Genomic DNA, 25407 nt, shown 5'->3' with positions numbered 1-25407 from the left:
TCTATGTATACCATGATTAAAAGATAACTGTCTTTTCTTGTGCATGGTATTAGATAAACATTGATTTCATTGCATTTTACATCTGTCTGTCTATCTATCTATATATATTATATTTTACTACGGAAGAAGGAGGCGGAAGCGCGCGAAATATGTCTAAAATAGGTGGTTATGATACGCACGATGATGGTCCAGGTTTCGTCGGCATTAGATTTTGTCAAGAATGTAATAACATGTTATATCCAAAAGAAGATAAGGAGAATAAAGTACTAATGTACGCAGTAGGTATTTTATGTGTATATATATATATATATATGTATATGTATATTTGAAATGTACGTTGCTTTTTTAATCAATACATTGAAATCTGTTTAATTTAATCAATTTTTTTTTTTTAGTGCAGAAATTGTGATTTCAAACAACTTGCTGATAGCAATTGTATCTACGTAAATAAAATTATGCACGAAATAGAGTAAGTGGAAATAATAACTTGTATATTCATACATTCACAACAACATTTATGAAATTTTGACAAAAACTTGTATAAGAGTACTTTCCTTTTAAGCATATACTTAAGAGCTCTTAAAAAAGGATTTGTTTAATACATATACTGCTATTCCATCTTACTATAATTTTTATGATTTCAGCGAGTTGACACACATTGTTGCGGATGTCATATCAGACCCTACTTTACCAAGAACCGAAGAGCATCCGTGTCCAAAGTGTAACCACAGAGAAGCAGTATTCTTTCAAGCACAAACAAGACGAGCAGAAGAAGAGATGAGATTATATTATGTGTGTACTAACCAACATTGTTCTCATAGGTGGACAGAATAAAGTTCTACAAATAGTTTGTACATATTGAAAATCTGTATTTTTATAATATACAATACATATTACGTACAATAATATATAATAATACGTAATATATACAATATGTACTATGTAAAAAGGAAAAGAAATGTAATAAAATATATAAATGTTTTGTTTTCTTATTGATATATTTGATTGCAAAATGTGTGTGTGTGTGTATATATATATATGATATTATATCAAATTCTAATAAATACATGTATTTAATATAACATTCTTTAATAATCTACAGTTATACTCATCAATATAATATTTATCATCTAATGCATAATAGATTGGTTAAAGCTGATAAATTGATGGATTTATATTTTTTTCTGAAGTTTCCAAGTACTTTCGCGCACGCGTGTGACAAAGTTATTTACGCCTTTAACCAATTTTGTCTAGTCTCAAAATTGTTTTCAATAAGAAAAACACGTTATCTGGAAATTCTCCTCGTTTCTGGAATTTGCATCTAGGAGGCCATTAGCAGTGATACAGATTGAAGTCTATAATGCTCTCTTGTCTTTATTTTACTAGAGAAACGTTTACGCGAGATTGATTTAATTGATTAATGGGTGCAGCGCAGACGACTAAAGTTACAGAAAAAATGGAGAAGTAAAATTGATTTTTTATAATGTCATATTTCTTTATGATTGATATCTGAAAGTAATTATAGGTTATCCGTTTTCGGATACTACATATTTCAGTTCTCAACATCCAAACAGTCGAGAAAAAACAGAAGAACAACCTCGCGTAAACAGCAACGCGAGGCCACTATCAATTGAAGGACCATCTAACATGAATAACACTGATCCGCAAGTATTTGAACCATTACCAAACCAACCTAGGCAACCAACATCTGTACAAGGATTGCTTAGATTTGCTGTAGAAGCAGGCAATTCTCAGAATAGAAACAGTAATATCCAATTACAACCTATGGATGAAGAAGTTGGTAACATAAATGTGTATTAACGTTATAGAATATCCATAGGAAATTGATTAAAATTGAACCGTATTTACAGAGGCGTGAATTTCTGAAACAAACACTCAGCTCGTTATCGTGTAATGTAACCGAAGAACTACAGAAAGCTATTAAATTGTTGTCAAATGTAGTTGACCTGCGGCCAGACAATGACACATCAGAACACGAATCTGCATTGGAAAGGATTGCAGATTTTGTAGATAATATAGATATTGCTAATGATTTTTATAAAATAGGAGGTTTTACAATATTTGGTCCATGTTTAAACTGTCCTCATAGCAGTATTAGATGGAGAGCAGCAGATATAATTGCCGAGCTAGCTCAAAATAATCCCTTTTGCCAAGAAAGATTTCTAGAAACTGGCCTATTTCCCACGTTATTGAATATGATAGATACAGATCCTGTAGAAACTGTTAAGATAAAAGCTCTGTATGCAATTTCCTGTAAGTAAAAGTAAAAGGCTTTTATTTAAATAGCAGCAGTTGCATTGATTTATGCTTTGTTAATTATTCATTACATCTATGTCATATTTACATTCATTTATAATTGACGATACAAATTAGTTATACGCTAAATATAGGCATTGTTCGAGGGCATCCAATATCCCTGACATACATGGACATAAACGATGGATATTCCGTCCTCTTGAGAGCTATGCAAAGTTCGATAAAGAAGTTGCAAATTAAATCTGCGTTTCTCTTATCGTCTCTTTGTAACAAGGAAAATGTAAATAATTTAAAATTAACCTTGGTAAATATGGGTTTGATCGAGCAAGCGATAGGTTTACTGGCCATCGGTGATCTGCTTCCAGAGATAAGGTAGTATACGATTTCCATCATTTTTATACCACCGAAGCAAACTAAAACAATCCTTCGTGTTTCAGAGATCAATTGTTAAACATCCTCGATGGTTTGACCAACGATGATTTTCTGCCTGCTTTAAAAGAATGTCGGCGCCCGGAACTGTCCTTACAATCTACATTGGAGCAATACATAAGGGATTTGAAGCAAGAAGAAAATCCCGAGCAGATAGATGTATGTTATCGGGTGTTGAAGAAAGTTTTCTCCGATCAAGATACGAATCAAGAAAGATAATTATAGTTTATAATAATATCGGATTTCCTTTACACGAATTAAATTTGTATATCATAAAATATGATTAATAAATAAAACAAATGTATTTTTTTTCATTATATTTAATATATTTTGTTTTATCAATCGATCAATGAATCTGCGAATAACTGATCCTAGTTTTAGCAACAACTCGGAGATGGCGTCACACGTTTTGATTGTAGCAATAAGCGTACATTTGATCATGTTGGCACATGTTCCTATTACACGATTGTATCTTTTAGTCACGCATGTAACGATCCTACATAGATATGATTAATAATTGATAATACGATTTTATATAGTATAAGTTACGTTTTATGTTATACCCTTGTATGCAACAGTAATATTAACTGCAGAACTTCAGTTATAAATAAAATAATGGTAAGGTAAAATAAATATATTTAAGAAATACGTATCTCCGATTCCATTTAAAAAATCGCAGTCGTAAGTGCATTGCTTAGTTTACGAAAAGAAAAAGATCCTAGAAGGATAAAATTGGTCCCACTACTTAAACAGGAGCTACAATCTGGCTTATTGCATATTATATATAACATTGCTCCGTTTGTATATCTTTATTCACGTTTTCTAACTATAGTTAGTGGTAACATAAGTTTAAAAGTTGGAAACACGATGGGTTAGCTATAATTTATGAACTTGTCAAAGAAAAATAATTGTAACGATTTCCCTTTCACGTATAATATCATTTCGCACAAGAAACAATCACGATGCGCAGGTAAATTTGAGTAACCGAAGCTTACACATTTAATTGGTTGCTTAACGTGAAACACGCGAAACAAGAAAGTCATGGGGTTAACCAATTCGTTTTTGTTGGTTAGAAACGTTGCCTGTTTCCCAATTTTGCATTCTTTCAAATTTTGCAATATTTCTTTGTATCTTACCTGAACCATCTTTATGCGATATTTTCTCTTTACGATTATACGATTATTAAATTACGTCGAATTACGAAATTTCTAATTTTACGTCTAGTTTTACGCTACCATATTATGGAACGATAAATTTACAAATTATATTTCTTCTATGAGAATAAATATTATTTGATAATTGAAAATGATATTTCGATATTCAAGGTATCTATATTCTAGATATAGCGTAAAAGGATAGAAATATTTCATCTATAAATATTTTTGATTGGAATAGAAAGAAAATATCCTATATCAGTATGGTTATATAAAAACGATGGAAGTTTTAAGGATGTCGAGGAATTTGTTTTACAGTAAAAAATATTACCTACATACGCAAAGCGCGTTGTTCAAATCAATTGTTTTAGCCAACGACAGGTCATTTATTTTCGGAGAAACGTTTTCCAAATGACTGACATTGGTATTGTGAAAAAGTATCACGACGTGGATCTTCGATTTTTGCGCCAATATTGACATGTTTTTTAATTACACAACTCTGACGTATGTTCTTTTCAACTAAAATTCGTATATTTTTGCAGGTCGGACGTCTTCTGGCTGCAAATACATATAAAACCTTATCCTTGGAATAAAATTTAAATACTGTTCTACGAACGGTCAACATAACGGATACTGAAATAATCAAATATCTTATATTATAAACATTATTTCACTAAAATAATATTTTAAAATTCTCCTTTACATCTATGAGAATCTATGAAAATCTATGAAATATGGGAGAGAATACGTATATATTTTGCAAAAATTTAATAGGAATTCAAACGATTTAAACCGAGATTAAAGAGAGTTGAACAAAATAGCGCGGAAAATTGTATTCGTTTGATCATTAATTTTGCGTCATTAATTTTGAGCGTAGTTGTAGGATGTAGAATGCCTTGCACATTATTCGTTATGCGCGTATGTACTATTTTCTATTCGGTTGATAAACCAGGTCGGTTCAAATCCGGATATTATCAGAAGTATGAATTCACGATTAACTTATTATACGTAATTATCTGTTTGTATCTGACAGTGTACGTTTTAACGATCCGTAAAAAATAGTTAGAAATTATTAAAAATATAAACTAAAAATGCTTTATAATAATTTTGTGTTCATATATATATATATAAGGATATACAAATTAGTTTGACTAGAATATAAGAGACATAAATCTTTCATTATTAATAGTAAGAAAGTTAATCGAATTCTTTGTCGTACGAGATTATACGTATACTGTGAAAGATTGTTATAATAAGTTTAAAAATAAGGTTGTTGAAGATCGTTCTATGCAACAGAGCCAATTTCGCTGTAATTTTAATTATATCTAATTAGATGTTAATTACTTCAAATACATCGACAATTAAAATTACGATTAAGAATAAATGTAATTTATTATGCCCTACATAGCGTATAAAATACTCATTTTACTTCGATTAATTTAAAGCAAATTAGTTTGTGAATTCTCTCGTGTTATACAACCTCGTATCCGTTATCGCCAATTAATTATCGAATTGTGCCATTACACGCATCGTTGCGATGTATTTGTACGAAATAAAGCTTTAAAGCTTATGTTTCGTCGTGCCTATTCTCTCTATCCGCGTTTTACAATCCCGTCTTGCAACTTTCTAGAATTCTGACGTAAAACGTTTTACGAAAATATATTAATTTATCACAGCATGCCGACCACGGATAAATTAAACGGATTTATTTCATGGCCAAAATGCTGTAACTCTGTACATAGTTACAATTACGATACATCGAAAATTCCTATTTTGTTTGCGTATTGTATGCATTGCATAGATTTTTGCCAGCTTTGAATTTACCACAGACGTATAAACATTTATTTTTTTACGTTCGTTACGTTCATTATCGACATTCTGGAAATGACCGTTCGAAGCGTGCGAAATAGTTTCGTCATCGAATAAGCGACGAATATTACCCGTGGAACCGTGACCCGACCTTCCAAGGGTTGAAACGCGATCGAAAGTAATCCGTGCGACACGCTGTAACATTAGTCGCATAGTTTCCCACGGCGTTCACGCGATAAGGGAGATTTTCACTTCGCATCGGACCGGTAAAATTTCGTCAAAGAGAATCCGGCAAGAGAGCGAGGTTGGATGCGTGGCGTATAGACAGTTCTCGGGACGTACCTTTACCTGCTGTCCCTACCACTTTCTTTGGCCGGTTGGTGGGCACCGCGTTCTCGTTACCGTGGACCACGCTGCAATACCGTTTCGCTATCTCCTCATTCACCTCGCGATTCGACAGGATCGAAGAACACGCGCGCGTATCTTTCCAACATTCGTCTTCGAGCTGTCAAATTTTCGGAAATCGACGATCCTTCGTTCGATTCTATATCTTTTCACGTTCGTGCGGCGAATCTTCGTCGAGGAAGAGGTCGAACCGTTTTCAGAATTTTCCAAATTTTGTCCCGCCAAAGTGATGGATTGGGCGAAAGTCCGCCTGTTCGACGTTGCTACACACAGGAAGATTGGATTTTGATATTTCTACCTTGGTCTCGCACAAGCAAGCGTAGAGAGTAAGATATGAAATTTTGAACAGTAAAAATAAAAGATAAGAGTTTGCGATACAAAACTCGACCGCCTGCCTTCCTTTGGTCGCTAATCGCTGCAGAAAAATCACGTGCCATCGCCACTTCGAGGCTCACGATTAGTCGTATGCTACCTGGTTGGAAGTTTCGCCTTTGGTACTCAAGTTTCTATACCATCGCTTGACAAATTTTCATAAAAGAATCACCGATGGTTGATTTCTTTGGATAGACGATACGCGCGAAGAAGATACGCAAAATCGACGAAAGGGACGAATCCGACGCCGATCGTCGGTCAGTGGAGAAACAATCAAACGATAAGGTGATAAGCAGGCTTGGTTGCAAGGTGGAAAGTAGGTTGAAGAGGAAATTCTACGAGGGATATCGCGAGCAAGGGAAACGGCGATCACGGTCTAAATGAGTACGACCGACAAATATGCGCGTGTAGCACCTTGCCGATAGATAGAGAAACCTGCCTCGTATGGTTTTGTTCCTTCCAATCGCTTACCTCGACGAAACTGTTGTGCGTTACATAAAGAGGGATTTTACCGACCAGTTAACGAACCTGGTTGTGCGCGCATATAGGGAACGTCTGTCGGCTACTTTACGTAAGTAAATATGAATAATTTCTTATCCGAAAGTGGCGAAGAACGTGGATGTTACGCATCCTATCATCTACGATAGAGCAAAGAATACGGTCACGAGTCCAGTACGGTGATCTATCGGCGATAGCCCTGTCTTGCAATAATTTTATTAGAAACTTTCGGAGGAGTTGTCGAAAACAGGGATCGTCTCGTTCGTTCGATAAAAGTTACGTTTCCTGTGAATGACGCGCGGGTCAATCGTGTAACAAGAAAATTGTTAGAATTTAAAGGCCAACGAATGGATACAGAATCTACTAGACGATTTAGAAAATCGTACAGCGTAGAAAATTAATATTCTTAATTATTTTGCACGCTGATACGCGCGAAGAAAGTACGCGAAACATCGATCGTATACGCGAATTACAGCGGATGGCAGAGAATTTGATGGAACTTGCCGCGCTCGAGCCTTCCGACGGTTGATAAAATTTTTCGCCTTGGTAGAATAGATTTGCGAAATATTTCTGTATCCGAGTGTCCGTGGATAAAATAAGCTGCGAACTTCGTAAAACGACCGATAAGAGCAATATTTTCGAATTACTTTGCCTTCGATGTGTATATCGTGTATATATCGATATGTACATATTCATACGTGCAATTTTAAAGACAGCTACGAAGATGTTGAACAATCACGTATTGTTTATCTAATTAAATGGAGAAATTAAAGAGCGAGCTACATACAATTTTTTAAAATAACTTTTGATCCTGAGGTGGAATGAGGTGGAAACAAATAAAAATAATTCGAAGTTTGACGATAAGATGATTGTACGTTCTCGGAGAATATTTTCTTCTCGGCAAGTATTAAATAATCTGCGATCGCGTTTTCACATAAATTGGATTTTTTGTAAAAAAGAACTTGACGAAACTTTCTTCGCTAAACGATATTACCCTGGTAATTAGGCTACAGATTCTTGCGCGAATTTATATTTTTATCGGCACGATTAAAATTTTGAAAATTCCAACTGGTATTCTCCTTTGGATATTTCATCCATTTTTGTACATTAGATACGCGTTCTCTGTATCTCTGTATCGTTCGATTTTGCAAGACTGTTTCGTTGGCACTGCAAAGTTTCGGTATAAATTGAAATATTGCGCTATGTGCGTGTTGGATGCAACAGGACATCGAGGTATGACCTTTCACCTTAACGATTACCGCAAGGTTCGGGTAACATTTCTTTCCGTTTACGAGGCGTTTAGTTTCTATCTCGCAGTGTCGTTAAACTGTCGTTACGGCACGTCCTCGTGAATTCAAATAAACGTCTTAACTTAAATATCATAGCGACGACTTGGAATCTGTTAGATCGTCGTTAACAGGGCCAAATAGCGTAAAAGTAGCTGAATAGTCGAAATTTCGATTTAATAATTGTCCCGTATTTTTCTACGATGCTATGTCACCCTTTTAAACGCGATTAAACGAATAGGTCACTTATATTATTTATAAATCGAGATTAAATAATTCGTAATTTACGTATAACTTTCTTTTCTAACGAACGATATCTGTTCGATCGGTCTTAGACGGAACCATTAACCCGAACTTTTCTTTGTATCGTTTCACCTGTAGGCATGTTTCGCTGTATTATTACACGGTACGTTGACTGCAACTACTGGAACTACTCAAACTATTATTTGATATTTAGGGCAAGTTCAGCTGCCTCGCAACGTTGATCAGTCACTGTCAAAACGTTTAAATGTCGCTGTAAACACGCTTTAAAACGGAAATAACTCTTTGTTCGCTTGCTTCCGTAAATAAATACGTATTTCTCAAATATATACACGAACATGTAATTTTATTGATACAGAAAATCACGTCTTACCTTATCTCGAGTAAAAGTTTTAAGTAAATTTTTCTGTAAAAACGTTCAATATAATTTCTATATTTTTATATAACTTCGGGATGTAACAATTTCACATCGAATCGTTCTTAGTAAAAAAAAAAAAAAAAAACGCATTTGGAAATAGTAAATGCGATAAAATTACGTGGTCCACTCTGAACAGGCTTTCGCAAAGATATCACTTTCTCTTTATGATCGCATTAATTTTTTGACCGTTCGAACAAGTATACTCATCCAGAGCCTTTCGAAAGTAAATTGGAAGAATTTACTTTTTTCTTAACGTATTCGGCATATCCTCGAAAACGAGTCAAAATTTGCCAAATTACGACAAACCTAACCGCGAACGTAAACCTTTATGTAATTGCTTAAATAAATTTAACTAACAGCAAACAGCATAGTGGACTTTTTAAATGTTTAACGTTCGAGTAATTTCGTGGGTATTTTGTCGATATTTTACAAAGATCGTCTGCATTAACGTGTTATTACATAAAGCAAGAGCAAAGATAAAGCAATACTCGGTAAAAAGTGACAAAGTCGACTTTCCCTTTATTTTCAAAGACCTTGATATAGCAACGTATTTTTGGGCCTTTCCCGTTTTGAGACAAAATGGATTTTACACGTCGAGGTACACTCCTTTGCTTAAGTGTTCGTAATTTTATAAATATAAAATGTTAACGACCTGAAAATAAATTAACTCGTTTCACAAGTGCGGGAAGTTGGTTATTTAAATTTCGAATTCGAAGATCTAGTAGACGATATCGTTGCTAATTTACCGTTGCAAAAATACATTTTATCTGACTGGCGACGTATCGATGATTCGCGTTTCAACATCGCCAAGCTGGATTTCCCGCTGGATTGTCTAACAATTCACAGTATAACGAAGAAGGCATCGATCTTCTTCGTTGTAATATCGCCGAATCATTCGGTGAAAATTACCTAACGCTTTTGAAATTGTATTTATTCCACTGTTATATGTTCTTAGAAGGTGAAATCGTTCTAGTATCAATTTTTTCCTTCACCTTTCGCGAATACTGTGACGTAATTGATCGGAACCGTGATACGTTACTGTCATCGATCTTTCGATGAAATCTAACTGATTTAAGATAACGACAAAGAAAATGTAAAGGATGAACGCGAAGGGAGAAAAGGAAAGGAAAACCAAATAAAGTTCGATATATCGCGGAATGTAATAAATTTTGCAATAAATATATCGTCTACGTTCTTGAAGATAGCTTGGAAACTGAAAAATCTATGATTCGTGGAAATTGATATTTATAAAATGAGAATAATGGAGACGCGAAATAAGGCACTGGATGCAAGCCAATGGTACAAACGATATAAACTTCTATCACGATTCACGTCGAGCATCGTAAAAATATCGAGAATTGCGGTTTCAAATGGAAACCACAAGCTCGGGATAAATGCTTCCCTGTATCTTTTCCACGATATCTGGAATGTTTACTTCGAACCGTCTGTCTCTTCGCTTACCAGGATTTTTCTGTAATAGTAGCATCGATTGTATAAAGAGAAAGCGTTTTCAAAATCTTCGATGAAAAAATAACAACTCTTGCTGAGAACTCGATAACATTCTTTTGATAACATTCTTGAATTCTTTCTTTTATACATATTATCTTTACGTATTCTTACATATATACAGGGTGGTTGGTAACTGGTGGTACAAGCGGAAAGGGGGTGATTCTAGGCGAAAAAAGAAGTCGAAAATATAGAATAAAAATTTTTCGTTCGAGGCTTTGTTTTCGAAAAATAAGAAAATCGACTTTGAACTTTCGTTCGGAACGCGTGCGGTACGTTATAACGGATCTCACTGTAGATCGTTGTCTCGATGGAAAAATTAAAAAAAAATGTTTATTCTATATTTTCGACTTCTTTTTTCACCTAGAATCACCCCCTTTCCGCTCGTATCACCAGTTACCAACCACTCTGTATATACTCTTGACAATTTGTCCAGATGTGGACTTTCGGTAAATTGGTTTAACGACGTAGCGCGTAAACGTTTGTGTGACTGAAGAAACGTCGGTAATGACTGTATAAATGCGATTGCGTTGCGTTCGTTTTATGGGAATTGCGAAGAATTGGCAGATAATCAGAGTGGAAGATCGATCGAGCGTTTTCTTGTTGGTCGATCGGATGGCTAGTAGTATCGGGTAGTATCGATGTATTGGCTGCGGTATTGGGACGATGATCTAATATCCAAACAAAAGAAATAGAATAGGATTTTCTTTGCGTATAGTCTGATTTCTGAACGAGGATTAGAAACAGAATTCCAAGTAAAATTTATAGAGCGAGATACAAGATGCAAAAATATGTAAAATATGCGAAATGAAACGCTCGTTACGATATTTGATAGATGAAACGAATCTGTGTTTAAGTTGTATCTCTTTAGCTATTCTATTTTACTTGGTGTATGCCAATCGATAGACAAACTCGTTACTAATTCAACTTGGAGCCTGTTATTTAGGATTTCGTTATATTTGTAACGCGATGTATACGAGTACAATATCTATTCGATTGTTGTCGATCTATATCGACGAGTATAATGTCTACCGTAGTTAAGCTCGTAATATCCCACTTATGATAAAGGCGGTTGCGTTAGACTTTCCTTTTCGAAAATATTTCTATATATTTTCTATAAATAACAAGAAACTGTGGAACTAATCGATATTTCTATATAAGTGGCCGTTTTAGAAAAAGGAAATTAAGTAGCCGTTAACGTACACCAACTCGACCAGTCAAGATTTCAAGGTTCGATAGACATCGAAGGTGATAGATAGTGTAGTTTTAACGTAAACGATCCATAACCACCATCGTTTTCATCGCATTTGTTTATTTTAGTACTAGGCACGTCGTACATTGCCTTGTCGTGTTTGCATCAAGTCGGATTATTACTGCAACCTAATGTACAATGTCTCGTGAGATAGTATAGCAGTACCATAGACAAACGCTGATTATTTATTGCCGATGTACGGAGCAAATATGTTCGACGGAGGCGATGCTCGAGCGTGGAATGCGTGGAATGCGTGGCGATACGTAATTTGATAAAATGGTTTCCATTTATAGGACGTGTTCTTATTTTATACGACATATACAGTCCTATTTTTTATTCCTATTATTTACATATATTTGCATATCAACGATTTAACAAAATTATTATAAAACTCAATTCTCCGTTTTCGGAATTTTCGGTTTTTAATTAAGTTCGTTAGTTCGTAGGTATATCCTTGATATTGTGACTTTGCTTCGTTCGGAAATGTCGAAAGATTGTGAAAGCCCGATCTGGTTGTAGGTTCTCGGTGCAATAACGGTAGGAAATGTGCGTCACGCTTGTTTCTGTCCCTCCTCGTGGACGCAAATGGAAAGTCAGGAATCACAGTTCCTCCTTCGCAAATAGACGGCAAGTGAACTCTGTCAGGTACACCATTCGTCCTTGCGGTCGTTATATCTACGTATTTCTACATAGTCAGCGAATACGAAATACGTTGTACCATCGTTATCGATCGAACATACTTAGAATTTGTTAAATTCCACCTTCTAATTAAATTCGGTTCTCTCCCATTTGGATCGTTGACAAATTGAAAATTTTGCATTGGCCGTAACGAAATTTGATTTTTTAAATATTTGAGAAAATACTTTCTGCGTCTAGCACTGTCGTAGTAGCATTTGACGAGTTAAATAGAAAAAACTCAGTCAATATTGATATACCCACTACTCATGTAATAGCAATTAGGACATCGCAGATAATCGTTTACCGTTATTTTCCTGTGTTCACTTTGAGTAACATTTATTATTTTTTTATTTGAATTGTCGCTAGCTGTTGACACATCTAAGTACATTCGACGTAAATTGCAACGATTGGTCGACGTTTGACTCGTAATTAAATTGAAATTCATATTTAAATAATCGATAATTAGAAGAAGGTTCAGCGCCATCAAGTGTCATCGAGGTAGCGAGCGTTAGAAAATAATCCTTCGACCAAACAATTGTATGGGAAGAGGAAAAGATATGGAATCGTCGAGAAACCGTTTGAATCGTTAAATCGTTGATACGTTATTAACGTGTAAAGGTTCAAGGTACCGAACGGTTACCTTGAAATACGTTTGTCAAGGTCTTCATTTTGAACAATTTTTCTTATATACAGGGTGGTTGGTAACTGGTGGTACAAGCGGAAAGGGGGTGATTCTACGCGAAAAAAGAAGTCGAAAATATAGAATAAAAATTTTTCGTTCGAGGCCTTGTTTTCGAGAAAATCGACTTTGAATGTTCGTTCGGTACGCGTGCGGTACGTTATAACGGATCTCACTCGTTGTAGATCGTTGTCTCGATGGAAAAATTAAAAAAAAAATTAAAAACAAAATTTTTCATCCTCTTTCCGCTTGTACCACCAGTTACCAACCACCCTGTATATAAGGGGTGGTCGGTTTTAGTTTTCAAGCGATACACAGGACATACGATCGGTAATCGCGTATGCCGCGTGGAGCTGTCCGCGTGTTACCTCCTCGTAAATCTCAACAGGATCGTTTTAAACATCTTCATAGAAACGTACAAACAATGAAAAGGTAATAAAAATACCTTGATATTTCTTAATATCTCTTTATTTATATATTTTTGTAAAGAAAATGTAAAAATGTAAAATTGTCGTATCTTTATTACAAAACAAACGTAACGTATATTCTATTTTGGATACACTTTTATAATAACGATAGCTATTATTACTTTACTTTACAGAATATAACGATTACTGTAAGCTCGCATAGTTTTGTAACATGATATAGAAAATTGAAAGTAAGGTGTAGCATATCGATGAAAGTAAATGTAGCTTGAAACATTATACAGAATCATTGCTATACCAAATTTCAAAAATGGTTTACGCTCCAAATACGAAACGAAATGGTAGGCATCAGACGCGACCATGCATTACCGCTTTCTCTAAAACGTTCGATACGATCGAATCGCAAGAATACCAACGGTATTATCGTGATACATCATTGAATAACTTTTGTGATCGTTCAATGAAGAAATCGTAGCAGGTACCAGAAACATCAAATACATATTTTTATAGATTTCAACACTTTTCGTGCAATGTATAAAGTAATTCACGAAAGTGTTCGAACGTCCTTGAAAACAGAGTAACTTTTTTTTCAATTGTGCTAACCAGTTTGCTTTTTTTTTTTGGAGGAATTAGAAAGACTAGAGTTTACTAGATGAAACGTAGAATCGAACTTGGTACGCGCTAGCTTTTGGTAACTGACAACTTTCGATGATTTTTCGACATCTATCCACTTAGCTCAGGCTGATTTTTAAAAGTCGAATATCTTTATAAAAAGTATATAAAATACATAAAACAGCGCATTAGCGAGACTTTGCTTGACTTCGTACGACGATTTCGTTAAAAAAATTTGGTAATTATTGGGAATAGGAATGACATCGCCGATTTTAGTGATCTTCAAATATATATGTATCATAGCAAGATTAACATTCTGAACAACTTTTTTTATACTTAATTTTCAAAATGTCCGCAAAAAAAGACTTGTTCAAAATATTGACCTTGACGATATATTTCAACGTTATTGAAATCGGAGAGGTCGTCCATATTCCCAATAATTACCAAAAATTCTTCTCTCCATTGTATAAACTATTTTCTAGAACAACATCTTAATCTTTATGTACGAACTTCCTTTTCGCGAAAAAATGGCAGAAAATTTCCAAGATCGATAGGACCGAAAATCTCGTTATAGAAGAGATGCGTTGCATTTAAAACGTCCATCCCTTTCTGTTCACGTAGCAATCGTAAAATGCTTCGACGTTAATCTCGATCAAAGCGTGCTCTACCAACCAAGAGGAGAAGAAAAAGAAAGAATGATAGCGAGAGCAAGGAAAGGCAATATAGGATTGCGATATGAGCGTTGAAAATTTCAAATGCGTGTAAAATGTACATGTACAATGTACTTACGTACATATGTATCCACGCATCTATATGTACTTCGATCTGCATTTGTTGCGAATACACGTGATCGTTAAACATTTCTTAAGGCCCTGGAGCGACCCAACGCAATTCTTCCTTAATTTATCGAGTCTTGCAAACTTCGATGCAATCGCGAGCTACTGTAACATTTACTACGTTTCATTACGTTTACTAAACAGATTTTTATAAAATAGATTTGTGTTTTTAGGATATCAAAAAGCGGTAATGTTATAACGTACTTGGATGGTTTGATTCTAATCGGTAATTTAATACTTAAATTTCTAACGCGCGTGAACAAATTCATTTTACAAAACATAGATTAAAACGACCATTTCCAAAACGGTATATTTTAAAAAGAATTATTGAAAATTTCTTAAGAATACAACAGCAGTTTCCTAACTTATACGTAACATTTTCAGTTTCGTATTCGTAATTTAGAGAAGTAATTAGTATTAGAGGATTAGTATTTACAGAAAAATAGAGTATTGGCACAAGCACATAGATCCATCGTTTGCACAAATAGAACACTGTTACGTTATAATCGATCTACGATGTTATTTATGTCGTGTACGGGGCATTTGATCGTAAAGATATTGTTATATTTTTTGAAAGATTATACAAATTTTATAAAAGACTGTATTTTTCTCTAATTACGTCGATCATTTTTAACGAGTATATCGGCTACGTAAGGATGTATATCAGTATACTCTCTCATCGATATAATCTGTCATAACACGCTTCATTAAAAATATATGGAAATGAAAGTTGTATAGAGATAATTTCTAGGAAAGAAAGTATTTAACACTTCCGGTATTTAACACCTAAGTATTAAATACATCTTTGTAGAGAGTAGAAAACCATATGGCGTTTAGTGCAGCTATAATCCTAGAATTTCATTTCAAATAAATTTCTAACGTAAATGTTAATTAAATATACATGTAATAAAACGCATAAAATTACATCTATCCGGAGTGTATTTCGTTCTAATAACTTGAAACAGTTTCGACTTGTTCCAATTGTATAGAACGCTATACGCCATCGTCACAAATTTGAAATCACTCTTCCAACTGTACTCACGTTCAATCATCTGCTAATTTTATTATCAATACGTTAATGCAGCGAGTATCGATAATAACATCTGTTAAAATTTCTCATTAAACGATTTTCTAAGACGATAGAGTTTTAATTGTTTCATTTGCTACTTCTTCAATTCTCAATGGAATGCGCAGTGATCCCAAATCGTTATCACCGACAGATCTTTGAAAACATCGACATTCAGCACGTTTGACGCTGATGGTTAACGTAATGCTAACGTCGGATGTAACCTCTATAACGAAGAAAATGTATCGTAACACATATGTATGCGTACGTATACGTGTTTTGTAAATTAGACAGTTGAAACTTGATAATTTCTGTGACTCGAATGTATAATTATTTCTTTCTAGTTACGATTATGATTATGTCATGATTATGTCCTAGTATGATTATGCCATTCTTCGTTAATCGTTCGTGCCGTATAATTCATCCAGGGAAACATAACAGATTACGATGCACGTATACCGTGTTTACATGGAAAAAGTGTTTCGGTATTAATTTCCATTAAGTACTATTTACTTGTTCTACTATCGTTCTTGTTATACTTCTCGTAAATATTACAATATCCCGATTACGTTAATTGTTCTCGTATTATCTTCTCGTACTATTAATACGTAAATACGTATTAGTAAATAATTTACTTGTACACACATAATACAAATATTTGTTATTATATTTCTGTTCAAAAGTGAATCGTTATTCAAATTTTTTGTATTGTATTGTATTGAATTTTGTATTTGTATTGAATCAGACTTAATTCAGTTATACAAGTATTTGCGATATTTCTTTGAACAAGGAGTATTTAACTAAAGCAGAGTACAATATTTGTATAAATAAGAAGTATGTACGTAAAAAGTAAATCTCCAGTTACAAACCAGTGTTCTCACGCGTGTTTAATATCAATGTTTAATGTTTATTCGTGGAATATTTATAAAATAGTTCAAAACAAATATCTCTTTACTTTGTTTGACGAGCAATAACCCAATAATCCATTTTGTATTATTAAACGTGTATTTCAGAATACTAATATTAAGTATATGTTCGCCTTTGAAAATCAAATCTTAGAAGATTATCGATATGGATAAGTGGAACACGCGTAGAAAGAACCAATTATCCTATGTGTTTAAGTAATCGCTTGATTAATGTTTCAGTAAGGAGTAACGTACGTATTTACACAGATAAGTATATAACAAGTCGACTGCATTCATATATAATTTCTCAATAATTGTAAGATATTTGTACAGAAATTTACATTACGGCCAACAAGCTTTCCAAGGATATTATATTCATTTCGTCATTTTTTGAAATCTAGGCACTGAAAGTTTGAAATAGTTTTCACTTCCAACACTCGTTCATTTCTATAGTGGATACGTCGGTGAAATCGGTTCGTCGTTGAATCACTGCCATGAAATATCGAATTTTCCACGAAGTTCGTGCAATTTTTACGCAAGATAATTTCTGCATTTGTTGTCAAAATATGCCATACCACGAAATTAGAAAAATTTATAAACTTGTCCTTAACGTATCATCGTAATATAAAACGATTTAATTTATTAACGATTTATACAAAATTCACATTTTTATGAACGCAAGCGAAGCATATACAAGTCCAGATATAACGATTTATAATGGTTTAAGGAGGGGAACCGATATAATTGAAGTAGTTGTTAAATTTTTGTAATAAGGTTGGCAATTGTTTCGATAAAACGAATAATTGGTTACGAGTTGAAACGTCTCGCGATGATCTGTCAAGTATCTCGTATTCTTGTCGAGGAAATTCTCAGTTCCCAGGGCTATAGAATCATTATCTTGTCTCTTCGGGGATGTAACGGTTTCATTGCGTGTCTATCATCGAACAAATCCTATTTTCGTTATGCGTAACAGCTCTAGTCATCTGACAAGGCTATTTCTTTGTCGTTCGAGTTTTTTCCTCGGCCGGGACTTTTCACAGTATGTTAACGTAAGTTATAATTGGCTTAAACGATTAATACGATCTTCTAACTAACTTTTTTATCAGTTTTGTAATTTGTTTACTATTTTTGGAATCTATATTTATTTGGAATTTCTTTTATTCGTCGTGTATAGTTCTCGTCTGACGGCTTGAGAGTTTTACACGCGTCTCTTATCTCCTCTTCCTTCGTCCTTCTCCACCTACGCTTTCACTCTATATAGTTCAAACACTTCGCCTACAGATTACACGTATAGTAATAGTATGTATATTTCTACATTTACATGTCACGGTTGAGATCGCGGTTCATCCGACAGGCGCACGTAAAATCTAATTCTAGATATTTTTAAGTTTATAATTGTTCGTTCTTTGTACTTAAATTAGTAATTACGTAGTTTATACATACCTCTATCGTAGTTTATACATAAGTATATCTATATTTTATGTTTTGCTGATCGAGAACGAGTGGTTCCAGCGGGGTTTGCATTAATTTTAGTACAATTAAAGACTCTTCATATATTTAGTTTCTTTCGCAAAAATAAGCGCTACTGCATAATTAGATTTTAAGCTACTGTATCTGTCAGATGCACCGCGATCTCTGAGATGCACACGAGCGGCACGACACCGGTTGCGATCCCGTTGCGGTGCCGCTATGCGATACGAGACTGGCTATGGATAGAACGTAGCTATGCACGAAGCAGTGTTTTGCGTATTTAGTATACAAATATTTTATTACAGGAAATGGTAGAAAATACTATACGATGGTAATCTTCCGAAAGGTGCCATCGCCACGACGCTTAGGGGTTGAAAGAGGATGAAACAAACTTTTTAATTACTTTCGTACGAGTATCGAGTCGTTCGATGAATCGACAGCGGAATTCAGCTAAAGGATACCGGCACTGTGATGAAAATGAATAAAATATACATATCGAGCCTTCCAGTCGTATTCGTGTATAATCTTTTACAGACATGTTAGAATATTCGAAAATAATGGTAAATAGGTATTTTAAAATGATTGTCGATTCGCGCATTTGTTTGCTACACCATACGTGACTTACTAACCGCGGTCTTTCCGGCGTTAGACGTTTCTCTAAAATTTGTGTAGAGCTGTTCATGGATTTTCATCCGGGCTAGGTTGTTCCTATTTTCATCGCGATAGTTATCACGCGTTACATTCCATATTTCCGAATTTCTACTGCTAACGATACGATGTCGAAAGAATCCAGTTGATGGAGAAAGGTAATTAACGATGCACGTTAGTAACGTTAAAACGAAAATATCGATATTATATTTGGTTGTTACGCTGTGCGACAATTCTGCAATCACTGCAATATCGTTTGTTCGGTTGTGACATCGCAGACTTGTATACATTGCATAACTACAAATAAATCGTACGACGTCGCTGACGCGAGATCGCAACGACACCGAGACGTCGCACTTGCGATATCGTAGCGGGATCGTGTACGTTGCACAATTAAAAATATTATCCTGCCGAATCGTACAACGACACCGCAACGATGAAGCGTTGCTCGTCTGCACAGAGCCTGAAGGAATTTTTACAAAGAAAAAGCTCCGCGGGGTTCAGTGACTATGTATACAAAAGTACGTGTACGAAATATTTTATCGACAAATTCGTGGACTAAAGTAGATAAAAGAAGTACGTGTAATAAAATAATACTATTTTTTAACATAATAATCGGACAAATTACTTAAAGTACACATTAATGAATCGGTATATAAAATATGAGAAGTGAAAATAAGATGGAAATTGTCATAATACTTATATCGAAGTGAAATATGTATTCGTGCGACGACTATCGTCGAAGACAAATTCCTCGTGAAAATAAAAATACAGTTAGGCCAATTACTCTCTGATACCTTTCCGGAATTCGATATTTACAGAATGTTATCTCTAATATCTTGCGAAATATCCCGTTATGGCCCTGTTACACAAATATTAGTTTAGTAAATCAGGGAAGTTTACGTTTACACAGTCGACAATTGTATACCATTGTATGCCAGGAGTGTAAATATTTTTAATTAAACCATATCTGGTTAAAAAGGGTTTAAAAGTGGAAAGTATCGAAGATTAATGAAATTAGACGAAACTTTATATCGCAGCGGACTCCCTACTAGAGATACATCTATCGTCATACGTGCAATTGGAAGAAAATATGCCGTTATATCGCAATGCACATAAAGAATAAGAATGAAAATATAAATAATGTTGCGTCATAAAATCATAAAGTCGTTTTCGAAATAATTGTGCCTTATAAACAGTAAGACGATATAAGGTTTAATATATGTAAATAGTTTTTACACGAATATACAATGGTACGAAAATTATGAAATATTGTATACGTACGGGTATAAACTGTAACAGTAATAAGATGCGAATGTCATGCTTAAAGTAGAATCCACTCAACACGAATTACATACGTTCGTATGTTTCGTAACGTATGTTGGACAGATTAACAGTTTCCTTCAATCGGCGCTTTCTATTTTTTGCGTATACGTGTTAAAAATTGGAATATCTTGAGATAGATTTCATTAAAAATTCAAAGGTAAATAGCAACTGATTAAAATAGCTTTCTCGAGGTTCTCTCGTAATGGGTCAACGAGTAGCTTCATACCTCCAACTCGAACGAAAGAACTCCGATTTTACAAAATTTATGAAGTTCATCGATGATTCGATTGGAAGTCAAAGAATCGTACTTCGTTGAGGGATTTAAATTTTTTCCTAATTTTTAACAAACCATATCAACAAATATCTACAAATTCTGACAAAGTAGTGGCATCTTTTTTTATCCCGAAACGATATTTTTCCTCTAAAACACGATTATATTTTATGTAACATAACGCGGTGTTACATTATAACGAGAGAAATATTCCTTACTACTTTCCCGACCATATATAACCATTGTATATAGCACACAAGTAAATACTATGTACCTGTGTTAATTCGTAGTGAAAGTGTAAATACTATTAGGAATTCTCCGTGTTGTTTGAAATTTCGTTTTCTTCAACCTTTAACCCTGTTACTATTATACGTATAGAGACCGAAATAACATTCATATTTACACTTTCTATGATGTTGTTACGTTTTTATCGAGGTTTCATTTATAGTATATATTTATTAAAAATTATTTTCGTATAAGTAAAAATGTGGATTTGCGATTCATTTCTATACAGAAATATAGGAAAGTAATAAGTATAGGAAAGTAGGAAAGGGGTAGAACGATGTATTCAATACATTTAAAAATTAAACCAAAGAACATTTGTTATAAAGTATATTGAATATTTCAATATGAAAACCTTACGAGTTCTAAGTAGTTTTACTTTTTATCAGTTATAAATACATACTGCATGTGTCAGAATAACGTATCTAATTAATATTCAAATAATACTTATAATTATAGTTACAGGCAATGATACGTACGTGCTTGTATCTACGTTTCTTCACTTTTGTTTTCGCCCGCAATTTATCAAAATCTTTCCTCGTTACCGTATCTGAATCTGGCTATCGTCTCTATATTACTTCTTCGGATACTGCTTTCCTCCCTTCTACGTGTCTTTGATGCATCGTGCACAAAAAGCTTAACAATTTACTAACATCGACTCTTCTTCCTATTTCAGAAGACGACCCTGCAAAGACAGAAGCGTGCGATGCCTGAGCGAAAATCGCAGAGGATCGTTGAGGTTAAAGATGGAGAATAGCATCTCGTAAACGATCGTGAAAGCGTAATTCGAGCTATCAACTGACAGTAAAGAAGAGGGAAATAGGTTTGAGCAAGGAAGAATCGATCCCGATCGCGAAGAAAAAAGCAAACTATTTCTGTTAACGATGTTTTAAGAAGAGATCGCGTACATCCCCGGGAACAATGTTCGGAGAAGTGACGTGAAACGATACTTTCAAAACGTAACAAATCGTAGATCAACCGAAACAAAATTTCTACGGTATAGTGGCGATAAACAGAGCACGAATTATCCAATTACCTGAATTACCGTGAATCTTAATAGTGAGACTATTAACAGTATACTAACTCTAGCAACGGTATTTATCGCTTTCGCGATCTCTTCGACGTTTCTCGTAGTATAACTTCGTTTGACGAAGAATAACTTCCCGAAGCCTGATCGGTATAGCGTTAGAAAAGTTAACGTTAGAAAAGCAAAGTCAGAGCAAGTTTCGAGAAAATTGTGAAATTTCTATGATTATCGTGAAATCTGATTGCTTAATAGCTCAAAATGAAGTTCTTCGGATCACTGTTAGGGATCAGTTCGCCAAAGAAGATGGGGAAGGAATACATGAAAGTAGGAAGAAACGCTCTATTCGGACAAAGAACGAGTCAACACGATGGCCTGTGCACGGACAAGGTTCCACGACCCTTGTCCTTCCTCGTTTCAAAGAACGGCAAACTCAAGCACGGTAAGCATATCGTAGCTACTCTATGATTTTCTGCATGGTTCCGTTAGATCGTGATGAAACGATCCGGTGTTTAAAAGCATTAGCGCGTGTATTGTACCGCGAAAGTACGACGATCAGAATCTCAATTCCGCGAGATAACGCGGTTGAATTTTTTTCCAAATTTAAATACGAGGGTGGTCGTAATTCTTGCCAAGCTTTGATGAAACGACAGACTAGAATTGGCAGATCTTTTTTGAAGTTAGGATACATCGAAAATTGTTTTTCTGGTATTTAAACGATATTATCGCTGGTTGTGGCTACCTTCAGACGCAAATCCGAGTATTTCTACAAATACTATATTCTTTTAAACCTATGCAATTATACCTAAATACTTAGTTAGCTACCGTCTTAGTCCGTTACTCTATATAAGAAAATTTTTAAACGTTTCTGCAACTAACATAAGTAATTATTAGAGGCAAATGCATAATTGTAAGATCTTCGTGTTTTATTAAAATATCGATATAAAAGTTACGTATTATACATAGTAAACTTATTACGATAGTTTCAACTTTGTATTTTTGCGTAATAAATAAATTTAAAACAACACGTCGCGATATTAAAAAGCACGAAAAAAGTTGCTATAGAAATCCTTAAAAGGCATGTTACTCTGAAAGTTAAACTTCCTTCGAAGATGTATAACAGATTAGAGAGTTTTCCTGTTTCCACCTTAAAATCAGGAAGAAATTCTTAACGTTACCAGAGAAACTTGAATTATCATAAGAGGTTCTCGTTTTCTCCATGTATCGTAAGGAATGCGTTTGATAGTCGTTTTCGACTTAACTGTAATTCACTAAATGCACTCGCTGTATCGGCGTTGTTTCAACGAACTTGAAATTGATATTTTATCTTATTTGGAAAAAATTTCTCGCGAAAGATCTTCCGATATGAATACTATTAACTAAAAAGAATGTAACTAGAGACAAAAATAACTGGACTGTAAGTAGGTACGTAAACTGGTGCAAGTACGTATCAATAAAGTTTATTACATATATATAATATGTTCAATGTTATAATACGTATATGATATATATAAAATGCTCAAATTTTATTTATTATATATTATTCTACAGATTATTTACCAAATAATTGAAATTAATATTTATATTTTTGTGTAAATTATCTTTATAACTTATAATCTTTATAATATTATAGAGTATTATATATTTTACCTCCAATTATAATAATTTGATAATTATCATAATTTGATAACGTTATTAATGAATAAACGAGTATATCTTCTTTGTAACGAACGAACGTTCCGACGATTGCAAAACTTAGAAACGTTCGTGATTATGGGTTAAGAGAAGTATTTCATAAATATTCGATACCACAAGAATCAAACCTATATCATCTTTTGCATAAACGTAAGAATGCAACATGGATGTACGGTAATTTAAGTTATTTCTTTAAGTTCGTTGGAATCTTTCTACTTTTTCAAACTTTCCATGCAATTGGCCAGTGGCTATTGCCGGGAATTTCACTCGATTGAAAAGTTTCGAAGAGAACGGGACGTCGCGTCGCGCTGCAGCGTTCGGATCGGATTCTGACCAAGCCATGCACCGACGTTCGTGACTGTAAAGCATGTTGGCTATAGTCAAACATAATCAGAAAGACGCGTAACATATACGATAGTAGGGCAACCCGTTCTACTAGCCTACTGCACCTCGAACTTCGTTATTGGAAATAGTTTCTTCACTATTCTATTCTTACATCGATATCGTGTCCCTGTATTTTCGCTTATAGCAAATGCTACAGAGAAACCAGGCAGTTGTTTCTACAAATTGCGTTGCTTGCTTTTATGGGATTACACTTTCGAAGTGGCGTATCATTCCGAACCAGTTTTTCTCGGTTTTTGTCTTCCGCTCTAATAAGGTGAAAGCAACGTCTTCTTAAACGCTATCGAACTAACAGAATCGTCAGAATGACGTCTCATCGTTGCTCTTATGGATTTCGTACTGTTGAAAATGACAACGTGAGTTTGTGCTCGCCATCCATATGCAGATGCGTTAGTTATAAGAAATAGCAACTAGAGGATTATCCTAGCTACGATCGATAGATTTAATCGATAGGCTTAAGATGCCTTTTTGTTTTTATCCCTAGTTTTTGTAAGCGCGTGCAATAAAGGTTTTTTTTTGGCTCAGAACGGTGTGATTGATTTATCCATTCAATAAAATAATAGCTATTCTGATCTTACCTCCGAGTATAGAAATAACAACACGTACTTTAACTTCGATTTCTTTGCCACGAGTTTAGTAATATTATTAAAAGTTTTTTGTCTTTGCGATTGCTCATTGACGAGCTTTCTGGAAGAAGGAACCTATAAGAGAAGCAGCGATTCGAGCAAACTTCTTAGTAAAGAAGCTCTAATTCTGACTCTCCAATATTAACTACGGTTAACCTGCCAATTATAACGGCTCTCTTACAGAGCTTTCTTTTCTTTTTTATATGTTGGAAATAAATATATATTTCATAATAATTCAACTATCTGTTGATCGACACCCTCGATACATTTTTCATAGACTTATAGACTATTTTTCCAGACATCTCGTCCCATTATTAATCCCAGGAACGTGAAACTGTTTTTGGTAGAATTGCATTAACGTCTTTTGACGTTTTCATCTTATCGTTTGACGTTGATGGCCGATGTTGTTTGGCATTTGAAGAATTAGAAGCTGCTTTCGTTGCTATAGTATCGATATCGCGAACGATACAGTGTATTATTTTTTTAATTACGAAATCAGAGGTTTCATTTTTATTCTTTTATTCTCTTTCATTGATTACGATACGAGATTAAAAGCAGGTAACGCATTTGCCATATGCGAGAGATTATTGAAAGTAATGTCTTACGAGAATGTACATATACATATAAACTTCGATCTTGTACTTGCCAGAATGCTGTTCGTTTTTGTAGCGCAGTTTTATTTCTTGAACGACGAACGACGGAATCACGGTTTGTGCAACGCAATTGTGAAATACTGTTCGAAACGAGCGTTTAGGTACAGCGGTAAATTACACGAGTTGGTAGTGCGTTCTATTT

At 34.4% G+C, this 25407-nt stretch overlaps 3 protein-coding genes across 4 annotated transcripts in view; all 3 read left to right on the top strand.

Moving 5' to 3' along the window:
- The first annotated feature begins 33 nt into the window (after positions 1-33).
- Positions 34-856, top strand: LOC117242885 (DNA-directed RNA polymerase II subunit RPB9). The gene is made up of 3 exons (XM_033509933.1): positions 34-278; positions 396-469; positions 645-856. Exons 1-3 carry the CDS (start codon positions 150-152, stop codon positions 832-834), a joined length of 393 nt encoding a protein of 130 aa, XP_033365824.1. The 5' UTR covers positions 34-149; the 3' UTR covers positions 835-856.
- A 355-nt stretch (positions 857-1211) lies between these two features.
- Positions 1212-3006, top strand: LOC117242880 (hsp70-binding protein 1). Of its 2 annotated transcripts, none has more exons than XM_033509926.1 (5): positions 1212-1464; positions 1526-1797; positions 1872-2274; positions 2412-2649; positions 2715-2987. In XM_033509926.1, the coding sequence occupies exons 2-5, from the start codon at positions 1648-1650 to the stop codon at positions 2923-2925; spliced, it is 1002 nt and encodes a 333-aa protein (XP_033365817.1). In that variant the 5' UTR covers positions 1212-1464; positions 1526-1647; the 3' UTR covers positions 2926-2987. The 2 variants fall into 2 exon arrangements, with proteins under 2 accessions (XP_033365817.1, XP_033365816.1); XM_033509925.1 differs by having other exon boundaries at positions 1213-1464; positions 1557-1797; positions 2715-3006.
- A 3095-nt stretch (positions 3007-6101) lies between these two features.
- LOC117242875 (scavenger receptor class B member 1) overlaps positions 6102-25407 on the top strand; it is a 39669-nt gene continuing 20363 nt past the window's right edge. The window contains exons 1-2 of the mRNA XM_033509914.1: positions 6102-7017; positions 21542-22331. Of these exons, the coding sequence (XP_033365805.1) occupies positions 22151-22331 (181 nt within the window). The 5' untranslated portion in view covers positions 6102-7017; positions 21542-22150. The remainder of the gene's footprint in view (positions 7018-21541; positions 22332-25407) is intronic.

Source organism: Bombus vosnesenskii, unplaced genomic scaffold (genome assembly GCF_011952255.1).
Source record: "Bombus vosnesenskii isolate JDL3184/JDL3185 unplaced genomic scaffold, Bvos_JDL3184-5_v1.1 scf7180000016279, whole genome shotgun sequence".
Taxonomy (NCBI): domain Eukaryota; kingdom Metazoa; phylum Arthropoda; class Insecta; order Hymenoptera; family Apidae; genus Bombus; species Bombus vosnesenskii.
This window is presented reverse-complemented; position numbering and strand designations above follow the sequence as displayed.

Excerpts from the sequence above, each read along its gene's own strand:
- LOC117242885 (XM_033509933.1), top strand. The coding sequence starts at position 150 with ATGTCTAAAATAGGTGGTTATGATACGCACGATGATGGTCCAGGTTTC. Across the intron at positions 279-395 it reads ATAAAGTACTAATGTACGCA|TGCAGAAATTGTGATTTCAA; the intron begins GTAGGTATTTTA and ends TTTTTTTTTTAG. Across the intron at positions 470-644 it reads AAAATTATGCACGAAATAGA|CGAGTTGACACACATTGTTG; the intron begins GTAAGTGGAAAT and ends TTATGATTTCAG.
- LOC117242880 (XM_033509925.1), top strand. The coding sequence starts at position 1,421 with ATGGGTGCAGCGCAGACGACTAAAGTTACAGAAAAAATGGAGAA. Across the intron at positions 2,275-2,411 it reads AGCTCTGTATGCAATTTCCT|GCATTGTTCGAGGGCATCCA; the intron begins GTAAGTAAAAGT and ends CGCTAAATATAG. Across the intron at positions 2,650-2,714 it reads GATCTGCTTCCAGAGATAAG|AGATCAATTGTTAAACATCC; the intron begins GTAGTATACGAT and ends TTCGTGTTTCAG.